General features: G+C 38.4%; 1 protein-coding gene across 1 annotated transcript in view; it reads left to right on the forward strand.

The window, feature by feature from the left end:
• EPHA10 (EPH receptor A10) overlaps window positions 1–23989 on the forward strand; it is a 1119172-nt gene that overhangs the window by 946763 nt on the left and 148420 nt on the right. Inside the window, exons 9-10 of the mRNA XM_073562411.1 lie at window positions 4496–4551; window positions 21222–21347. Coding sequence (XP_073418512.1) covers window positions 4496–4551; window positions 21222–21347 — 182 coding nt within the window. The remainder of the gene's footprint in view (window positions 1–4495; window positions 4552–21221; window positions 21348–23989) is intronic.

Consider the following 23989-nt stretch of genomic DNA (forward strand, 5'->3'; position numbering starts at 1 on the left):
TTCCACACCAAACATAAAAAAGAGGGTGGACAAAAGTATTGGCACTGTTCGAAAAATCATGTGATGCGTCTCTAATTTGTGTAATTAACAGCACCTGTAACTTACCTGTGGCACCTAACAGGTGTTGGCAATAACTAAATCACACTTGCAGCCAGTTGACATGGATTAAAGTTGACTCAGCCTCTGTCTTGTGTCCTTGTGTGTACCACATTGAGCATGGAGAAAAGAAAGAAGACCAAAGATCTGTCTGAGGACTTGAGAAACCAAATTGTGAGGAAGCATGAGCAATCTCAAGGCTACAAGTCCATCTCCAAAGAAGTTTAAAGCCCATGGCACTGTGGCTAACCTCCCTAGATGTGGATGGAAAAAAAAATTGACAAGAGATTTCAACGCAAGATTGTGCGGATGTTGGATAACGAACCTCGACTAACATCCAACCAAGTTCAAGCTGCCCTGCAGTCCGAGGGTACAACAGTGTCAACCCGTACTATCTGTTGGTATCTGAATGAAAAGGGACTGTATGGTAGGAGACCCACGAAGACCTCACTTCTTACCCCGAGACATAAAAAAGCCAGGCTGGAGTTTGCCAAAACTTACCTGAAAAAGCCTAAAACATTTTGGAAGAATGTTCTCTGGTCAGATGAGACAAAAGTAGAGCTTTTTGGGCAAAGGCATCAACATAGAGTTTACAGGAGAAAAAAAGAGGCATTCAAAGAAAAGAACACGGTCCCTACAGTCAAACATGGCGGAGGTTCCCTGATGTTTTGGGGTTGCTTTGCTGCCTCGGGCACTGGACTGCTTGACCGTGTGCATGGCATTATGAAGTCAGAAGACTACCAACAAATTTTGCAGCATAATGTAGGGCCCAGTGTGAGAAAGATGGGTCTCCCTCAGAGGTCATGGGTCTTCCAGCAGGACAATGACCCAAAACACACTTCAAAAAGCACTAGAAAATGGTTTGAGAGAAAGCACTGGAGACTTCTAAGGTGGCCAGCAATGAGTCCAGACCTGAATCCCATAGACCACCCGTGGAGAGATCTAAAAATGGCAGTTTGGAGAAGGCACCCTTCAAATATCAGGGACCTGGAGCAGTTTGCCAAAGAAGAATGGTCTAAAATTCCAGCAGAGCATTGTAAGAAACTCATTGATGGTTACCGGAAGCGGTTGGTCGCAGTTATTTTGGCTAAAGGTTGTGCAACCAAGTATTAGGCTGAGGGTGCCAATACTTTTGTCTGGCCCATTTTTGGAGTTTTGTGTGAAATGATCAATGTTTTGCTTTTTGCTTCAATCTCTTTTGTGCTTTTTCATTTAAGACAAATTAAATGAAGATAATAATACCAAAGAATTTGTGTTTGCAATCATTTTCAGGAAGAAACTGAGTATTATCTGACAGAATTGCAGGGGTGTCAATACTTTTGGCCACAACTGTAGGTGTTATAGTCACCGAGATTCATTTTATGGACATTAACATTGAGAATACTGTATTTATTGATAGATTCAGCACAACATGATTGTATTTAGCACCATGGCTTATCACAGCACTACTATCATATGACTCTTTAAAAGATTGTAGGCATGTATCAATATTTGTTTTTTTTTAAATGTTAGTAAAGGCTTAATTTTAAAAATCCACCTGTTGAAGATGGATCCTCCGTCGAAACGCATTGTGGTTTAACGCCATCTCTTGTCTGAGACTCTTTCCTGCGCTCCTAAGACCGTTTTCCATTTTCTCATTGCTCCTATCCTCCATCGGAGGTTTTTGGCTGGAGCTATGGTGAAGACCTGACATTCTAATCTGCCCCTGGGTTGCTTCCTAAGCGCTCCTCTATGACCGCTCATTACTGACTCTAATTTTAAATTATGGCAGTGGTGATGAGCGAACGTACTCGGATAACCGGCTATACGAGCAAGCTCTGGTGTTATCCGACTATCTTGGGCATGCTTGGATAATATGCTTGAGTCCCTGCGGCTGCATGTTGTGAGGCTGTTAGCCAGCTGCATAACATGTGGGGATTGACAAACAAACAGGCAATCCCCACATGTGTTTAGGCTGTCAAGCAGCCGCAAATCATGCAGCCATAGGGTCTCAAACATATTATCCGAGCATGCCCATGATACTTGGGTAACACCCGAACTTGCTTGGATAACATGTTATACTAGCATGTTCGCTTATCATTTTATGGCAGCCCTGAAAATAATTGGTGAAGATTACTCTGGAGAATATGAATGAGAGATACAACTGAAAAAAGTGAAGAATAGAAGGCTTGGGATGCAGTTAAATTGGCCAAAAATCTTTCTTAAAAATCATGTTGACAGTACATTGTCCTGCGTAAATAGGTTGCCGATAGCATGATAGTCTAAATGCACAGAACGATAATATTAGCGATCAGTCTGTGCACATGGAAATGTGGTTTGCTTCTTAAACAGGTTATTTAATTGACTGCCAATCACCTTACATATACTGAAGGTTGGCAATTGTTTAATGACAGTGATCGGCCACAGTAAATGCTGCCTTAGTCACCAAGCACTTACAAGGGTAGTCCGGTCAAAACCGATAATTCTGCAGTCACTCTGTGTGACTGCAGATTATGAATCCCAGCAGTGTATGCACTGTGTGCTGCAGGAATTAGCCAGTTTCTGACCTGGGACCGTAGATTATGTATGAGTTATACATACTCCTCCTGTTTTGAGCCAAGGCCGCTCCCAGTCTAGTAATGCGGCAGGCCAGTGGGCATGACCAACTAGAGGATGCAGCCTCGCTCCATACAAGTGTATGGAGAGCAAGGTTGTGCATACTAGCTGGGAGTATGTATAACTCATACATATCTTACGGTCCCGGGTCTGCATCCGGTGAATCCCCGCAGTGTACAGTGCAGTGCATGGGGGGATTTATAAGTCTGCAGTCACACAAAGTGACTGCACACTTATCGGTTTTGATCAGACAACCTCATTAAGTTCTTACACTTCCCCTTAGGCCTCTTTCACACTTCAGTTGTTTGACATCAGTCAAAATCTGCCATATTTAGAAAAAAACGGATCCGCCATTTTTTTTGGCAGATCCGCCTTTTTTTCCCATAGACTTGCATTAGCGGCGGATTTTGACGGATGGTCATCAGTTGGATCCGCTTTTTGATGGATCCGTCATAATTTTGGCGTCCACTGTCTGGAGTAGACGGACAATGAAATGTTTTTTGCCTGCGTTAAAACAGTGGATAGCAACGGATCCGTCGCTGTCCGCCATGCGTTATAATGGATGTCTATGGGCGACAGATCTGTTGCAAACCATTAATTGACGGAAACCACCAATGAATTCCACTTTTGTATACTGAGCATGCCCGAAACAGTTTCCTTTCATGAAATTTAACCTCAAATCCCGTTCTGGCAACAAAATCTCTCTCTCTCTCTTTCTTTTTCCAGAGTCCTATTGCTTTAAATTTCAGACATTGGTGGCTGAGGCGGATCCGTCAAAAAAGCGGATCCGGTGCATCCGTTTGTTGTCAAACGGAAACAAATCCGTTTTCTTACACTTTGGCGGATTTCAACTGACGTCAAACAACTGAAGTGTGAAACAGGAATAATATTTGTGTTGAGGCTAGGACTGCTACCCAGATTTAGTAGTAACTGGAGAACAACCACAGCTGTCCTGAGCAATTGTATTAAGTTCTTCTGTTTTCATATTCCCCTTAATGCCATCTATAAATTCATCTCTAGATGATATCTCCTTGCATTTCTAATGCAAAAGAAATGATGAAAATCGCAGTTTTATCCTTGTATCTCACTACAGTAACAAAGGATAAGAAAGCAATTTCAGAATAGTTCAGTGGTTCTATCTTCACTGAATAATTGAAACATTACATTAAGAAAAGATTTAAGGAGGGAGCAAGACCATTTAGGGGTTAAATTTATCTTCCTATAAGGACGAATATTGAATGAGCTAGAAAAGCTTCTCATTTTTCCCCATGTAGATACTTTTACCTAATTAAGACTCCTATGTTCTAAATATGGAGGGACAATTAATTTGTCCTCCAAGCCTCCACTATCACACAGCAACTCATACTGTAGATTAAGGGAATAGTATGTCTAAATATAAAGCTGTTTAAATGATGCCAGTTATAATTAATATGTTACTAAATCCGTTGTATGCTTTTTTTTCTATTTCAAATTTTTAGTGGATTTCACATATTTACATGTAATAGAGAAAATTCATAGCAAAATCTGCCGCGCTGTTAATAAATGCAAAAATTATATCCTGATTAAATTGGAATATTCACATTTCCTAGTTACCGTGTACATAACAATACCTTATATATAATTTTATTGAAATATCATTTTAACAGTTGGAGTAAAGGTTTCTGTTTGCTTTCCCTTTCTTTTTCTTATTCATTCTATCTTTATTTCATTTGCTACCCTGCCTTATAAATCACGTGTCCTGCCTCATAATACTTCACATTCATCATAAGTAATTTTAAGCAAACATTGTCCTCCCTTTCTACAGGCAGTGTGGCTACAGCAAGGCCAGTCAGGATGGAGATGAAGAACTCTACTTTCATTGTGAGTAAATTCTGATTTATTCCTTTATGGAAAATGTCATGCAAGATAAAGACAGCTAAAGAATTATTAAACCACATTCACTGAAATCTTTTTTTCAATTGCGTTTTTTAAACATTTATATATAATTAACAGGAATATGATACAGCAATGAAGAAGTTAAAACCTGCAATATTAAAGTAATCATAGGGATGAATTAAAACAGTTCAATTTATGTATTTTATAGGGTAATGCATACATGACTTATGGTTCTTAACAACTTATGATTAGGTATGAGTAGACCCGTGGAAGTTTAGGTGCTGGTACACGACCTGAACTTTATTCCAAAGTTCGATTCGGGTACCAAAATTGTACCCAAACTTGTACCAGAATCTGAACCACATTGAAAGCAATGGGGACTCTAACTTTTCATCTGGAAAATTCTCCCATTCTCTCCCCTCCTGGACTTCCCCCAGAACTCTTTTTAATTTCAGGTTCGCTCATCTCTACTTATGATTACACCGAAATGCCATATTGTAACAATATAGCCGCCGATTCATCAAGACCGGCGATTTTCTCGCTGATCTTGATGAGCCAGGTGGAACCAGAGATACATGCCTCTTCATGAATCTGGAGCCTCTTTCAAATGTCGTGTGCCTCCATGTACCATGCTAGAAGTCATATTCCAGTCCCTAAGTTCTAGAGTGGGGAATGCAAAATCTCATCATGAATTAAAAATTGTCGTGAAAACTACAAAGGTCGCAACTCAGATTTGTAACAAAATTTTGCAACTTTTTAAAGCAATTCATGCTTTGATGAATTAAAACTATAGTTTAAAAATTAGCTAGGAATGGGGGGAGTAGTCTAGATTGCTCCCTGATTGCTACTCCCCACCCAACTTGGTTTCATTGACAGGTCCCTTTCTATCCACAAATAGGAAATGTTTCAATCTAGCTTGTCTAATGTGGAACTATGGATGACTGCCTCTCCATCTCTGCCTCATTCTCAAACACAGATATTTGCAATGAGAGAGTCTGTATTGATTCACGCTGCTTGTGAGTGAGGCAGTATGAATTACCTGGCACGTTCTCTTTAGGATAACTAAGCTTGCGTAACAGATAAGAATGGTAGGAAGATCAGGCTATATTGCAACTCAAAGTGTACATTTTCTCTGAATAATTATCATGAATGAGTATTCCTAGGAGTGCTCATTTTACTGCAAAACAAACTTCCAATCGCTCGATGAACATTCAAAACACTCGTTCCACGTGTGCTTGCTTAAAAACCATCGTTCTCAGCAGCACATTGTCCTATTTAAACAGGGCATGTGCTGCAGAGAACAATTTCAGCCTTTGTCCACCAGGAATGATCCACTAACGATCATTCTGTGCACATTGCATGGGAAGTGCCGTCAGCCTTGTCCTAATATACTATTAAATGACAGCAAACTTTTAGCTGGTCAGCGATTGATTAACGGTTGTAGGACATGTATTGTAAATGCAGGTTGAATAAACCTAGCAATACACTTTAGATAGCTGATGTCTAAACACTATTCTTCCTGACCCCTCCATTAAAGAGTTTGATTGTCTCAGCTCTGCATGTATGCTTTTCCAGTTTCCAAGTTACATGTGACATCTCCTAGAGTGCTAGTGGGACACAGCTGCTACTGCACGTAAGACTCATTGCTATGCAGTGTGGATCATAGTAACAATGAAGGCGAACATTCACTTGTAGAAATAAATGGGCAGAGGTAGAAACATAATCTACAGATAAGAAGCTGGTAAAACAGATCAGTTCAAGTATTTTTTCAAAAATGGACTCTCATCAGGACTCATATAAGAGGATTAAGCAAATCATGCCATATAATTAAAACTCTATCTGAAGATGTTCATACACTTTAGGCAACTGTTAATCAAGCATTACTTCTCCTGACCCAACCCGCCATGCACTAGAATCCAAAGAGGGGAATGAGCCACTTGTAACACATCTGGCAAGTAAGTGGGATAAATCTACTACACCAAGCCCAGGTGCCAGTGGTGGTGACACGGTGCATGCAGGTGTAAGGAGAAAAACCCAGCTAAGCGTCCTTCCTCCATGACGGGTCTGGAGCCCTTGGGGCTGTCACCTATGTTGCAAAAGAGGGGGCATAGGGCCCCAGACCGTTCCCTGCACTTGAGGAAAGGGGGCATGGTTAAGATGAGGAAACTGAAGTGCACGAGTGATCAGACAGTTTGGGCAGGAATGTCGAATGAGCGAGACGCCTTTGGGAAGGAGAGAGCTGTGAGGCAGCGCAGAGGATTAGGTCCAAACCTGGCACGTGACAGAGATACACTACCGTTCAAAAGTTTAGGGTCACCCAGAAAATTTTATGTTTTCCATGAAAACTCATACCTTTAATTAATCAAATGAGTTGCCAAATGAATTTATAATCTAGTCCAGACATTGACAAGATTCAAAAAAAAGATTTTTAATTGAAATAATAATTTTCTCCTTCAAACTTTGCTGTCGTTGAAGAATGCTCCCTTTGCAGCAATTACAGAATTGCAGACCTTTGGCATTCTAGCAGGTAATTTACTGAGGTAATCTGGAGAAATTTCACCCCATGCTTCCAGAAGACCCTCCTACAAGTTGGTTTGGCTTGATAGGCACTTTTTGCGTACCATATGGTCAAGCTGCTCACACAACAGCACAATGGGGTTGATGTCTGTTGACTGCGCTGGCCACTCCATTACAGATAAAATACCAGCTGTCTGCTTCTTCCCTAAATAGTTCTTGCATAATTTGGAGGTGTGCTTTGGGTCATTGTCCTGTTGCAGGATGAAATTGGCTCCAATCAAGCGCTGTCCACAGGGTATGGCATGGTGCTGCAAAATGGAGTGATAGCCTACCATTTTCAAAATCCCTTTTACGTTGTACAAATCTCACACTTTACCAGCACCAAAGCAACCCCAGACCATCACATTACCTCCACCATGCTTGACAGATGGCATCAAGCACTCTTCCAGCATCTTTTCAGTTATTGTACATCTCACAAATGTTCTTCTGTGTGATCCAAACACCTCAAACTTAGATTTGTCTGTCCATAACACTTTTTAGTAATCTTCCTCAGTCCAATGTCTGTGTTCTTTTGCCCATATTAATCTTTTCCTTTTATTAGCCAGTCTCAGATATGGCTTTTGCTTTGCCACTCTGCCCTGAAGGCCAGCATCCTGGAGTCGCCTCTTCACTGTAGACATTGACACTGGTGTTTTGCGTGTACTATTTAATGAAGCTGCCAGTTGAGGACCTGTGAGGCATCGATTTCTCAAACTGCAGACTGTAATGTACTTGTCTTGTTGCTCAGTTGTGCAACGGGGCCTCCCACTTCTCTTTCTACTCTGTTTTGAGCCTGTTTGTCCTCTCCTCTGAAGGGAGTAGTACACACCGTTGTAGGAAATCTTCAGTTTCTTGGCAATTTCTTGCATGGAATAGCCTTCATTTCTAAGAACAAGAATTGACTGTCGAGTTTCACATGAAAGTTCCTTTTCTCTGGCCATTTTGAGAGTTTAATGGAACCAACAAATGTAATGCTCCAGATTCTCAATCAGCTCAAAGGAAGGTCAGGTTTATAGGTTTTCTAATCAGCTAAACTGTTTTCAGCTGTGCTAACATACTTGCACAAGGGTTTTAAAGGGTATTCTAATCATCCATTAGCCTTCTTACACAGTTGGCAAGCACAAAGTATCATAAGAACACTGGAGTGATAGTTGTTGGAAATGGGCCTCTATACACCTATGAAGATATTGCATTACAAACCAGACGTTTGCAGCTAGAATAGTCATTTACCACATTAACAAAGTATACAGTGTATTTCTGAATCATTTCATGTTAGCTTCATTGGAAAAAAACTGTGCTTTTCTTTCAAAAATAAGGAAATGTCTAACTGACCCTAAACTTTTGAACAGTAGTATACCTCTAGAAACTGTCGACTGAGTGCTGTATGGACACCTCTGACACCGCTGCCACAGCTGACTCTGTCGACATCACTGACTGTGCCCAATACCAGAGTCAGGACCCCGAGGAAACACCGCCAATGTCAGGACCATGAGGAAACACCGCCATTGTCAGAATTCAGGACACCGACTACCTCAGGACTGCGTCAGACCCTTACTCCGTCACCATCTAAGCGCCACCAGCAATCTTCAGGAGTTCAACAGTCACTGGTGCCAGAGTGACAAGTCTAGATCATTGAACTTGCTGTCTAGTTTGTTCTGTTACTTAGGTTATTGTCTGTTGTTACTGGCTGTATTTGGGAAAATTATCCCTTCGTTCCCTCATTGCGTGGAGAATCCACTGTACAATAAATCCCTGTTACGCTTGGTCTGTGTACGGGCCATTTCTGCATCCTACGTGCCTGCTCTCTCCTCACAGGCATGTCTCAGCTCTCTTAAATAGTTTGTTGGCAGACTTTGCTAAACTTGATAACTCCTTTACCATCTATAATACAGCCACAGCACCCAGGCTGCACAGAAATTACCTTATCATATTAGAAGGAGATCTTTTCAACCTTAATACTATATTATTGGTGCAGTAGACAAGTCTAATATAAGCCACATCATTGGGGCAACCTGTGCAGCAGCACAGGGGCCCAAGAGGTAAGTGGGCCTACTTCTACCTTCAAAGCAGTAGGAATTGTGCATTATGATGAACTATTGGAATGCAAAGGACCCATATATTGTCCTTGCACAGGGGTCCTCTTCTTTCAATATCCACCAGTGAGCCAGATTTTATAACCTGAGATTCAGGAAAGGAACTGCATAGCAAGGACACTTCGATTAATCCCCAGTATCCACAGTTTTAAGCGTGGCCTAATAGCGCATTTCTTTAGAATGGCCCATCACCTCATCACACTTCGCTAACTATCCCTGTTTTGCCCATACAAAATTTTCTTCAAAATCATCTGTTCACACACCTTCCATGCTCTTAGTAGCCCTCTATGTCTGTACTTGTACACATACTGGCTGGTGACTTTTTCACGCAGTGTTATGTGAATCTCCTACTTATATTAATGGCTGGACCATATAATACAATCACTTTTTTGCCATTCACCTTTCATGTCTCCCCTATCTCCTCAAATTGTAGGCTTGCGGGCAGCAGAGCCTTCACTCCTCTAGATATCTGCTGATTTATGTGTTATTCTGTAATGTCTTTATTGTCTGTACAAGTACCGTCTGTAATGTAAAGTGCTGGGGAATATGTTTGTGCTATAGAAATAAAATTATTATTATTGTTATTATTATTGATAGTAAATAAACAGAATGAGGGAGAAAAAGGTGAAATAGATAAACTAGTGAGGGGAGATAAAAGGGCGATGAAGAGAAAATACTAAGATGAGCACTGAGATGGGGTTGATCATCATGAGAAGAAAAGATAAGTGTATATCTGGCTATAGATAGACAATAGCTATCTCTCATGACCCATTCATATGGGCATGTGTTCTCAGTAAGAAGAGGATAGAAGCCTCCACCAGCAGCTGATCTCTATAGAAGAAAAGCATTGGTCAGTCAATTTCTAACATTCTCTAACTTGGCCAATCAAAGGAGAGCTTGGAGCCCCCATAAATATTAGATGGTAGTCTTCCCAAAATAGTTTGTTTCAACTTGCATGAATCTAATATTTATTGTGTACGTACGAGATTAGTGATTTTCATGGTCCCTTGGCATCCAGACCAGACTGTCCTCTTGTTTTTGTAATCTTTAAAATAGCCAAACCAGCTCAATATTGGTATTAAAAGACATCTGAAAATACATTTTGAGCAATGTATTGAAAAAACATACATATACAAAAAGATGTATCCAAGTATAACTATGAAAGTATAGCGCTATTATATCCCAGTGACTCTGCTGGCCGATTAAACATTTCCTAGGATATCAGGATCCCATTTATTGCTATACACCTTGGGAATCCTATTGACCTGAAGTGCACAGTCCATTACATAAAATCATTTGGCTACTAGTAATTAAAAAGTATTAAATAAGTAAGAAATTATTATTGATTGCAAAAAAAAAGCCAAAATGAGGCTGACTGGGTTTAGTTACAGAAAAGCTTGTGAATCTAATATATTCATGATGTATGCGGCCGCCTGCTCGGGCTTCATTCCAAACAAAGCAAACTCAGTCAATCAGAGAGTGTCTAAGATGCCTTGCTGTTAGAATTCTGTGCAGTGTTCTCGTACTGTCAGCTTTCCTCACTGCTCGGCATGACGCTTCTGTCTTTGTGGGACATCTCAAGACACTATGATTCCAGACAGGACTTGTCAAAGATAGGCCAGATGTAAGAGGGGATAACTTGATTTGATTTTTGGCGTATGTCATGTCCGTTTGCCATCTTCTTCTCCCTGAAGCATTTCACCAGCAGTCTTGACTCATTCTTTTTCCGAGATGCACTGTCTTATTAGAGCTTCTTGCGCTTCCCAAGTCCTTCCATTGTAAATAGCCAAGTGTTATATTGTGAACGGTAACAGATTAAGAAGATAGGATGATTAGGAAAATGTCCATATTTTGTAGATAGAGTATTACTATGTCACACTGGGAAACCAGTCAATTGTTCCCTAATTATTCTGTACTTGCTAAGGTTCCAGTTCTAGATTTAGGTGTAGCATGTATATACTCAGTCTTACTATTTTACTGAACTATATATAGTTCTCATTAAATTGTGTAGAAAGATGTTAATCATATCATTTATATTTAATATCTTCTGCTTCCCACAATTCTACGTACTAAAACACTTTCTTAAATTTCAAAAATCTGTAATGAAGGTTCATGGTTGAGCTATTTTTGCACATACATAGCAGTTAGGGAATGGCGCACAGAGAGGCGTTAAAACTTTTTCTACCAAAAGTTTGTTTTAAGAAACCAGTAACAATTATTTGCTTTTTACATAAATAAGGACTGATCTTTCTAAAGCATTTAGTAAAGGTACTGTCACACTAAGCGATATCGCTAGCAATATCGCTATAACTTGTGACGTTATAGCGATATTGCTAGCGATATCGCTGTGTCTGATACTTACCTACAACCCACTCCCCCGCTGATTATCGCTGATTGTGCGAGAACATCCAGGACCATTTCTCGTCGTCAGCTTCCTGCGGCGCTTCCTGCTGTGAGGACGAGCGACGCGTGGAGCCGGGCGGGAGGACACAGGATCGCCTGGTGTGACAGGTAAGTAGCGACCCCCGTCCCCAGCGATGTCACTGGTGAGATCTGCCTGTGTGGCAGCTCACTAGCGACCACTTAGCGATGTACCAGCGATCCTGACCGCGTCATATCGCTGGTCGGGATCGCTGGTACATCTCTAAGTGTGACAGTACCTTTAGATTGCCTCCCTAGAGGTGGACTCCAGCAGCACAGATTTTCAAAGCCATGTACACAAATTGAGGCCTAAATGATGGAACGCGATAGCACTATTATATATATTAGACAAATGTTCCCAATAATTTATCCTGTGTGTTTCTTAAAATATAATTCTAATGGTGAACACACAGAAAAAGTAAAGTGATTTATTGCTTAAATCAAGATTTTGCCTTAAATGTATTTTAAAACATTTTTGTCAATGAACATTTTTTATATCACAATCTCTATTAACCCCTTAACCCCTGGAGGTATTTTTAGTTTTGCCTTTTCATTTTTTGCTCCCCTTCTTCCCAGAGCCATGTCTTTTTTTTATTTTTTGGTCAAAATGTCCATGTGAGGGCTTGTTTTTTGCGGAACGAGTTGTACTTTTGAATGACACCATTGCTTTTGCCATGTCATGAACTCGAAAACAGGAAAAAAATTCCAAGTGCTGTGAAATTGCCAAAAAAGTGCAATCCTACAGTTGTTTTTTGGAGGTTCTTTTCACCATGTTCACTAAATGCTAAATTTAACCTGACATTATGATTCTCCAGGTCATTACGAGGTCATAGACACCAAACATTTCTAGGTTCTTTCTTATTTAACTGGTGAAAAAAATTTCAAAGTCTGTTAAAAAAAAATTGCACCATTTTCCAATACCCGTAATGTCCCCATTTTTGTGATCTCAGGTTGGGTGATGACTAGTGTTGAGCGATACCATCCGATATTCAGAAATATCGGATCGGATTGGATCGGCCCGATACAAAAAAGTATCGGGTATCGCCGATTAAGATTCCGGAAGTCCCATTCAAGTCAATGGGACAGAAATATCAGAATTAAAAAAACCCCTTTCTTTCCTTGTACATCCTGTTTGGGAGGGGGGAAGAGTGTGGGCGGCGTGTGGGCAGACACTGTGTGTGTCTGTGTGCGGCCGGGGCCTTTGCGGGCCTCTCGGGGGTTAGTACAGGCGTGTCGGGGGCCTGTGCCGGCTGCCAATGGTATGTACGGGCCTCTCGGGGGTCTGTGCCGACTGTCGGGGGCCTGTGCCGGCTGACGGTGGTCTGTACGGGCCTCTCGGGGGTGTGCCAACTGTCGGGGGTCTGTGCCGGCTGACGGTGGTCTGTACGGGCCTCTCGGGGGCCTGTGCCAGCTGTCGGTGGTCTGTGCCGGTTACCGGGGGCCTGTGTCAGCTGCCGGTGGTCTGTACGGGCCTCTCGGGGGCCTGTGCCAGCTGTCGGTGCTCTGTGCCAGCTGCCGGGGGCCTGTGCCGGCTGCCGGTGGTCTGTGCGGGCCTGCCGGGGGTCTTGTGTGTGTGTGCAGGCATCGTCCGATGGGACTTGTAGTCCCATCGGGCGATGCCTGCTACAATGACAGTGATTGACACATTAGCCAATGATGGGACAGTAGTAGTCCCATCATCCGGCTAATGTGTTGAATGGAAAAAAAAAAAAAAACATACTACATATATACTACATTCGTACAACATACATAGTACATACATGCTACATATATACTACATTCATACAACATACATACTACATACTACATACATGCTACATACAGTATATACTACATTCATACAACATACATATATACTACATACATACTAAATATATACTACATTCATACAACATACATACTACATACTACATACATGCTACATATATACTACATTCATACAACATACATATATACTACATATATACTACATGTATACTACATTCAAACAACATACATACTACATACATGCTACATACATACTACATTCATACAACATACATACATACTACATACTACATACATGCTACATACATACTACATTCATACAACATACTACATACATGCTACATATATGCTACATTCATACAACATACATGCATACTACATACTACATACATGCTACATATATACTACATTCATACAGCATACATACATACTACATACATGCTACATATATACTACATTCATATAACATACATGCATACTACATACATGCTACATATATACTACATTCATACAGCATACATACATACTACATACATGCTACATATATACTACATTCATACAACATACATACATACTACATACATGCTACATATATACTACATACATACTACATACATGCTTCATATATACTACATTCATACAGCATACGTACATACTACATACATGCTACATATATACTACATTCAGACAACATACATACTACATACATGCTTCATATATACTACATTCATACAACATACAAACTACATACATACTGCATACAATACATTCATACAATACATACATATAGACATACAGTACATATAACATAGAGTACATACTCACCATCACTTGTCACTTTGATCCCCGAAACCAGTGTCATCTGTGGAAAAATATGAAAATAACAAACAAACAATATACTCCCTGATCCGCAGAAATCCACGCGGGTGTGTCCCACTCAGATCTCCCGTGGAGAACAGCAGCATCAGCTGATGTGACCGCTCTCTACTGGGCTCCAGGAATCCAGTGACGGGAGGTAGGTATCCTTCCACACTGTATTCCTTCGCCACTGTAAAAAAATAGTCCCTGGTCTCACTTTATGGCAAAAGCTGCGTAGGAACTTTCTCACACAGCAATGCCAAAAGTGAGACTAGGGACTATTTTTTTACAGTGGCGGAGGAATACTGTGCAGAAGGATACCTACCTCCTGTCACTGGATTCCTGGAGCCCCGTAGAGAGCGGTCGCATCAGCTGATGCTGCTGTTCTCCATGGGAGATCGGCGTGGGACACACACCCGTGGATTTCTGTGCATCAGGGAGTATATTGTTTGCTTGTTATTTTCATATTTTTTACAGTGAGAATGACACTGGCTTCGCGGAACAAAGTGACAAATGATGGTGAGTATGTTCTCTATGTTATATGTACTGTATGTCTATGTATGTATTGTATGAACGTATGAATGTAATGTATGTTGTATGTCTGTAGCATGTTGTATGTATGTAGTATGTACTATGTATGTAGTATGTATGTAGAATGTATGTTGTATGAATGTAGTATACATGTAGTATGTAGTATGTATGTTGTATGAATGTAGTATATATGTAGTATGTAGTATGTATGTATGTTGTATGAATGTAGTATATATGTAGCATGTATGTAGTATGTATGTATGTTGTATGAATGTAGTATATATGTAGTATGTACAGTATGTATGTTGTATGAATGTAGCATATATGTAGTATTTATGTAGTATGTATGTATGTAGTATATATGTAGTATGTATGTATGTTATATGAATGTAGTATATATGTAGTATGTATGTTGTATGAATGTAGTATATCTGTAGTATGTATGTAGTATGTATGTATGTTGTATGATTATAGTATATATGTAGCATGTATGTAGTATGTAGTATATATGTATGTTGTATGAATGTAGTATACATGTAGTATGAATGTAGTATACATGTAGTATGTATGTAGTATGTATGTATTTTGTATGAATGTAGTATATATGAAGTATGCATGTAGTATGTATGTTGTATGAATGTAGTATATATGAAGTATGCATGTAGTATGTAGTATGTATGTTGTATGAATGTAGTATACATGTAGCATGTATGTAGTATGTTGTATATATGTGTGTTGTATGAATGTAGTATACATGTAGCATGTATGTATGTTGTATGAATGTAGTATGTATGTGGCATGTATGTAGTATGTAGTACGTATGTATGTTGTATGAATGTAGTATACATGTAGTATGTATGTAGTATGTATGTATGTTGTATGAATGTAGTATATATGTAGCATGTATGTAGTATGTATGTATGTTGTATGAATGTAGTATATATGAAGTATGTATGTATGTTGTATGAATGTAGTTTATATGTAGTATGTATGTTGTATGAATGTAGTGTATATGTAGCATGTATGTAGTATGTATGTTGTATGAATGTAGTATATATGTAGCATGTATGTAGTATGTAGTATATATGTATGTTGTATGAATGTAGTATATATGTAGCATGTATGTTGTATGTATGTATGTTGTATGAATGTAGTATATATGTAGCATGTATGTAGTATGTATGTATGTTGTATGAATGTAGTATATATGTAGCATGTATGTAGTATGTATGTATGTTGTATGAATGTTGTATATATGTAGCATGTATGTAGTATGTATGTATGTTGTATGAATGTAGTATGTATGTAGTATGTATGTATGTATGTTGTATGAATGTAGTATATATGTAGTATATATGTAGTATGTTTGTAGTATGTTTTTTTTTTTTTACATTCAACACATTAGCCGGATGATGGGACTGCTACTGTCCCATCATTGGCAAATGTGTCAATCACTGTCAGTGTAGTGTTATTGCATTTAAACGCCATGTTTCAGCGACCAAAAAACGTAATTCAGGAGTTTTGAATTTTTTTCTCGTTACGCTGTTTAGCGATCGGGTTAATTCGTTTTTTATGTTGATAGATCCGGCGATTCTAAATGCGGAAATACCAAATATCTGTATGTTTGATTTTTTTAATTGTTTTATTTTGAAAGGGGCGAAAGGGGGTTGATGTAAACTTTTATTTTTTTATTTTTTTATATTTTTAAAACCATTTTTTTTAACTTTTGAAATGCTTCAATTGTCTCCATGGAAGACAAGAAGTTGCCACAGAATGATTGGTTCTGCTCCATACAGGCGATGATAATTTTATATATATATATATATATATATATATATATATATATATATATTTCATTCCTTTTCTATATTTGCAAAAAAACCCAAAATTTTTGCAGCTTTCATCCTGATCAACGAGTCAGATATTATACTCACGCTTCCTACTCAGTAGACATTTATCTTTATTATAATTTATCATTACATTGGTAGAATTACAATGAAAGGTAAAATCTATATATGGATACCACTGAATCCACCATCCACAATAGTAAATTATTAGTAGCTATTTCTCCCCTCCACCTCTATCGCTTTCACTTGCATAATAACCTCTCAACAGATCATGAAGCAAACATGAAAGTAATATAAAAAAATAGATAATTTGCAATTCCTTTAAGAGGACAGCAGCAATATCAATGATATACAGTCATGACCAAAAGTGTAGGCACCCTTGAAATTGTTCCAGAAAACAGTATTTCTCCCAGAAAATTATTGCTAATTACACATTTTATTTTACACATCTTTATTTCTTTTGCATTGGAACAACACTAAAAAAACAGAGAAAAAAGGCAAATTGGTCATAATTCACATGCTTGAAACAAAGTTGTTTACCGACAATTTTGGAAAGGTGCCAACAATTTTGTCCACACCATTTTTGAGGTTTTGTGTGAAAGGATGTCAAATTTGCCTTTTTTCTATTTTTTTGTCTTGTTCCAATCCACACAAAGGAAATAAACATGTGTATAATAAAACGTGTAATTCCAATAATTTTCTAGGAGAAAAACTTAATTTTCTCGAACAATTTCAAATGTGCCAATGCTTTTAGCCATGACTGTATGTTTTAATCTGCAACCATAAGCTTTAAATTTAATAGTTGAGTGGAATTAAAAATGTACAACATTCACGAAAGTACATGTAAAACCTTCCAAAACTTGAGAGGATTAACAATATTTAAAAACAATATACTGTGAATGGGTGAAAGTAATATCCTTTCCTCAGACAAGACCTGCTATCTTCCAGTCTTCTGAAGAACATCGCATGGAGTACTTTAGAAAATGAGGAATTACAGAGTATGGTGCTTAGTTAAATAACAAGATTATATACAATTTTAAACATCTTAAGTTCTTAAAATGTATTAGAACTTACAAAAAATCCTCATCACTGAAAGTTTAAAGAAAGATATTTTCTGCCACTGCAAGACTAGACATTGAGAATGCCTAAGCAGGAGAGTGAATCTGCATTCAATTCTCTAAGTCGACTTTAATTAGAATAAGTCTCCTTTGCTCTGCGAATGCCATTCTATCACTGTGCTAGGTCAATGATAGTATGATAAAGGACAAATATATATCTGCTGGTGGACAAAACTGAATGAATTGGAAATTTAAGCACCATTCCCTTGCTCCTCTATACAGTAATAATTACACATTTTTCACATTACACCCACAAACTTAAATGTACATTATTGGGATTTTATGTGATATAAGCACAGAAAGTAGCAAGTCTTTGATAAGTGTAAAAAGAGATACCTGGTTTTCTAAATATTTTAAAACATAAATCTGAAAAATGTGACATGCATTTGCATTTGGCCCTCTTGAATCAATAATTTGTAGTACTTCCTTTTGCTGAATTTGATGTTTTAGTTCTTTTGGAGTCTTTCTCTACCAGATTTGCTCATACAAAGGCTAAAATTTTTGCAAATTCTTCGGTGCAAGCTAGCTCTAGTTCAGTGAGACTGGATGGAGGCGTCTGTAAATATCAATTTTAAAGTTTTGCCACAGAATCTCAATAGGATTTAGACTGTGACTGGGCCATTCACACACTTGAATAAACTTTAACATAGTTATTAAGGTTGAAGGAAGACTTGAAGTCCATCTAGTTCAACCCATATTCTATCCTAACCTGCAATAACATGTTGATCCAGAGGAAGGCAAAAAAAACCCATGTGGCAAACAGTAAGCTTCACATTGGGGACATGAGGTACAAGCCACAAAGAACAAAATAATGGTGAAAATATATAATCTGGATTGACCATTTTTCATTCTTATTTGCTAGTGGTGCCTGGAGGGGTGCAATTATTATTATTATTATTATTATTTATTATTATAGCATCATTTATTCCATGACGCTTTTCAGGTGAAAAGGGGTATACATAATAAAAAACAAGTAAAATAATCTGAAATAATACAAGTCACACCCGGTACAGGAGAAGAAAGGACCCTGCCCGCAAGGGCTCACAATTCCATTCCGTTCATTTTTACTTTATGGTACCCAAACCTCTGTAAATGCCCCCTGCTCTAAGTCAAACTTTTATGCTTACATATGTCTATCTAGCTTTTTTTACAACTGTTTTTCGCTAACTTCTCATTCTGTGCATTTCATGAAGCAGAACTTTTCTTTCTGTTGACTATCTTTTTTTTTTGAAAATTAAGTTTGTAGAGGAAGTACTTGGGGAATTTTTGAAGCAACTGATAAAGAGTGAAATCTGTGAATTAAAAAATATGGCTTATGAAACTACCTAACACATGATAGACCTAAATTGAGAACCATTCTTTCATATAAAAAAACATGCTATGAATTGCTGATGGAATCTTAAGGGAACCAAGTTCTTCCCTGCTTAATAAAATATCTGGATACCTGGAATATAGCAGTTTTCCCTCTGGGCTTAGATTCACCAACTGGTGTGGAGAGCACTGTACACAAAATTAACATTCACTCCTGATCGTGGCTCTGCTAATCAGGAGCTGTTAGTGTATGTCTATAGCTGGCTGATAGACAGGGGACATGCATTTGTTTCACTTAATTGTAGGTTTCGGATGGATGAGCCGATCTAAAATGAGTTTCACCTGAATGTGTGGAGCTGGTCATGCAGAGCAAACTATAATCAGGGCGATATTTTTTGCTATCACGCAGGAGAAATTGCGTATGGAAAGTAGGCAGCTACTGCTTCAGAGTTCACATCACTTTGCTGCCATTTGCTACAAGTTGTGTTTGTGAGACACAGTTAGTAGTAACTTAAGGGATTACTCTTCTGGGAGTGTGCAGCAATATTTAACCATTTATTTGTTAGTGCACCCAAGTAACTGTCACGACAAGTCTGTATTTACAATTTAGATAAGTTGGATACTTACATGCCTTGTGAAGTTTCATTTAATGTAGCCGACAAACAACTAGCGAGAAATTTTTGTGTCATAGAAATCACAGAGGAACGCTTGTTAGTAATTTGGTTTAAACATTTTCAAATTTAGGGTATAATTTAACCTAAAAGTATGAGTAGTGAATTATAATGTTTTCCTTAATTAAATTTTAAAGTCAATGTTTATGTTTTAGAACCATTTCGGCATGAGGTTGAACATTCATTCTATGCTAATACATTTCCTAATATATTCATTTCCTATCGAAGAGAAAAATTAGGTGATTCTACCACCAGTAGAGGGAGCGTCATAGTTAACTACTTACATGTGTTTATTAGACAACTCAATGTACTAACAAAAGACATTAAAATGGTTGGCCCCTTCAGGTCTACAGGCACAGTTTGTTGAAAAAGATAAAGCAAAAAAAAGCTACCATTTATTTACCATCCACTGCTGATTCTTCACCACTGCTCCTGGTGTCAGTTATTGGGTGCCACATTGGCATTGCTTCAACAAACATCAGCCAATCACTGAACTCAGCAGTTCTGTTCATGTAGCTGTAACACTCTACTGAGAGCTTCCGTGCACACTGATTGGCTGTCATGGTGTTGACGTGATGTCAGTGCTAGTTATGGACAACGGGAGGACCATACAATATATACTGATTTCTTACCTAAAGAGGTTGCCCATTTTATCTGTATTTTAACAAATGTGTTTTGGACATGATTTTGTAGTACTCACTAATATATACTGTTGCAATTAAAAGTATTCCTCTCTCCTTGATAATTAGGTTTATTAGAGCAATTTACAATTATCTGCGGTTTGCAATAAACCAAAGAAATAAGAGCAATCTAAATTGCTCATCACCACTAATATGACAAGTGATTTCTCCAAATTCATCACAATTCACAAAATGTCACTTTTACTGAATACTTCAGTCTCAGAATTATTTAATCCCTTCATTTCATCTTTGGAACTTAGTATAGCAACTTTGGTTATTATAGCCTCCTGTGTGATGTATAGTCAAACACCAGCTTCTACTTATGTTCCTGAGGAATCTTAGCCCATTCCTGATGGGTAATCATATCCAGTACACTCATTTTCTAAGGCTTTTGTGATTCCCTTTAAAGAATTTCCATGGGGTGCAAGTTCCACTTCTATTATAGCCATTCCACATTCTTCAAAGACTTTATCTAAAACCAAGCGTTGGTGGACTTTGTGGTATACTTGAGATCACAAACAGCAGAAACTTTGTAGATTTTGCTAAAAAAACTAATTTGTAGTAGGTTAAAGACATGTGTTGTCACATTCTCTTCCACCACTAGAAATTATGTGGACAGGAGAGCTGATATTAGTAATTGCTATAAAATAGTGTCCCCAAAACATTTGTTAGGATAAAGGATCCAACCCCTTTAACACCGATAATACAGATCATATTTCTTATAATAGGAATAGTAATTTGACATTTCATAATATACCAGCTACTTTGTGAATCTGACAACATTCTTATATGTTTCTTTCAGTTAAAATACCTACAAGAAGGACATACATTGATCCAGACACGTGTGAAGATCCCATGCAAGCTGTTCATTTGTTTGCAAAAGAATTAGATAATTCCAGCATAAAAATAGAAAGAATACTCGGCACAGGTATGTGTAATGAATGTCTTTATTAGGTTTATCACCTGTAATTTTTCAGTTATTGCTGAAAGCTGTCATAAACAGTAATGTTATGTTCACTGTCGTGAACAGTTTTTTACACGAGGTTCTCAAACACTGCACACTGATATTTTATCTGACAAGTGATCCAAGAAGTAACGTTTCTCCTTGCGGAAAGTGACATGTTAAGCATGCTGAGATGAGCACACTTAAAGCATCATTGCTCCTCTGGGAAATATGCAAATTGTCTTTTCAGAGAGGAAGAGGACTAGACTCTAGTCACTGATAAGTAACAAATTCACTGGTGTCATATTTATTTCTCCAGCATAACGGGAGCTGGTGTTGGAATTCGCTGACCTTAGAACTGTACATATATGGCTTCCTTTCATTCTGGATACAGTGGGACTGTCCCTATTTGAGTGCTCAGTTCATGTCAGGGCTTTTGTCCTGGCTTCTAATACTCACCTCTCTCCGATGTCTTCATCACTCCGTAGCTCCTCCTCAGGGGCAGGGCTGCCAGTATCTACTTACTGAAAAAAATAAATTATAATATTCACCCCTCTCCAGTGATCAGGTCTCCCCACGACTCAAGCTCACATTACCATGTTAACAACCTGATGCTCTGTCTTTGAGCCACAGCCCACAGTGTAGAATTTGGTCAAACAATTTCTTTCTATGTTTCCTGTATACTTGAGGTGAAAAAAAAGTTAGATTTTTTTGTTCTTATAAAACTGCTAAAAATATTAAAAAACAATTACAAAAATGTCATTTTTATAGATGTGTGAGCCCTAAAATGCTCTGATGCTGGTTACTTGAACCAAGCAATTCCTAATGCTCAGATTCTCGCTTCGAGTAACGACTATAATGGAAGTCAATGGGAAATCCGATCATATTTCCTGCAGACCCCACAATGAGGTCTGGGGAACAGTAAAAATGTTGAAATGGATGGAAAAAGTGTTGAATAGAAGGAGGGAGAACCTGCGTGGTTAAGACCACTGGAAGCATCTCTGACTCCCAGATCACTGCTGAGAACAATGCTGTCACACTTTTACTCCACTTTAAGAACTGACAATAAAACATGCAAAATTAACAAAAAAGTTTGAGAAGCATTTTTTCCAGTATAATCACTTGTATATAAGGTAATATTTAAAAATGATTTAAAAAATGCTAATTTAGGTAAGCCAAAATATAATTTTTGATGAAAAAAATTTGAAATGTCAGTGTAATTTATGAAGGAAGCAAGAAGTACATAAAATTAGGGACTCAGAGTAACCCAGAAACACCATATATAAGACATAAAGTTGAGTCTCATATACATTCTTTTTAACTTGTAATGTAGTGATACTTCTAGACTCAAAGGATATGCACTAAGAGCAAATCCTGCCCAAAATTACAAGCAGGATCATCCATATACCCTTGAAGGCACCAACTCTAGTGCCTCATTCAAATATTGAGAACAAAGTGTAGTTGTGTTACTCCTACAAATTACATAAAACTGATGGAACATCTAGAACTAGTCTGAATAAGTGCATACCAAAAAACAGCTTACATACAAAAAGTGAGGAAATAGTTGCACTCAATTGCATTAAGGCATATCAATGTGAAATACAAGAAGTGTGAAAAGCGTAATGGCTTTTGAAATTTAGGAAAAACACATGAGATAATTAGCACAAAATTTGGCCAAAAAATGTGAGCCCATTCACCAACGTCAAGGTGATCTTTATTGAATGGGTCCCTGACCTGACTGCCTAATGTGAACACTTACCTATGGCTAATAACTTGGTAAAGCCTGTATTTATAGGAAGGTCGAAACCAAATGTGATTGGATGTAATTAAAATCACAGCATGGTGAAGAGCGGAGTGCTCAGTCAGAAAGCTAGCATACAAAAATGATTTAAAAGATGCTAAGCTAGGTACACCAAAATATAATTTTTGATGAAAAAAATTGGAAATGTCAGTGTAATTTATGAAGGAAGCAAGAAGTACGTAAAATTAGGGTTTCAGAGTAACCCAGAAACACCATATATAAGACATAAAGTTGGGACTCATATACATTCTTTTTAACTTGTAATGTAGTGATACTCATAAATGATATGCAATAAGAGCAAATCCTGCGGCTATTAACTAGTTAAATGCCACTGTCAAACGCTGACAGCAAATAGTGAACATATATTTCCCTTAAAAACAATTTGAATTCCTTATTATAGTAAAAAACACCTACAGCAGCATTTAAATGGTGGTTCCGGCAATCGCACCGGAAATACACACACCATTGACCCGCGCCACATGATCGCGGGTCACCGGCATGTCCACATGACAACCCAAGCTCTCCTGGAGACCACTATTGTTGTCAGTATCGGATTGTTGTGAGCACCACCAAGTGGTCGGTGCTCATAGCAATTCATCAATTCTACTGCATGGAGGCGATCTGACCATCGCCTCTATGTAGCAGAGACAATCAAGTTTTGGCAGCTTCTAGTCTCACAGAGCCTGGCCAAAGAGCGCACAGCAAGCGGCCACACAACTCTACCCCAAGGACACGGGGTTAGAGTCCTTCTAGGCCCACTGAGCGCGCGGTGTCGCTGCCATGAGCGCCGCTATAGACGCTGACTATGGAGTGTGGAGCACGGGGC

Source organism: Dendrobates tinctorius, unplaced genomic scaffold (genome assembly GCF_039654945.1).
Source record: "Dendrobates tinctorius isolate UK_male_01 unplaced genomic scaffold, ASM3965494v1 ptg000015l, whole genome shotgun sequence".
Taxonomy (NCBI): domain Eukaryota; kingdom Metazoa; phylum Chordata; class Amphibia; order Anura; family Dendrobatidae; genus Dendrobates; species Dendrobates tinctorius.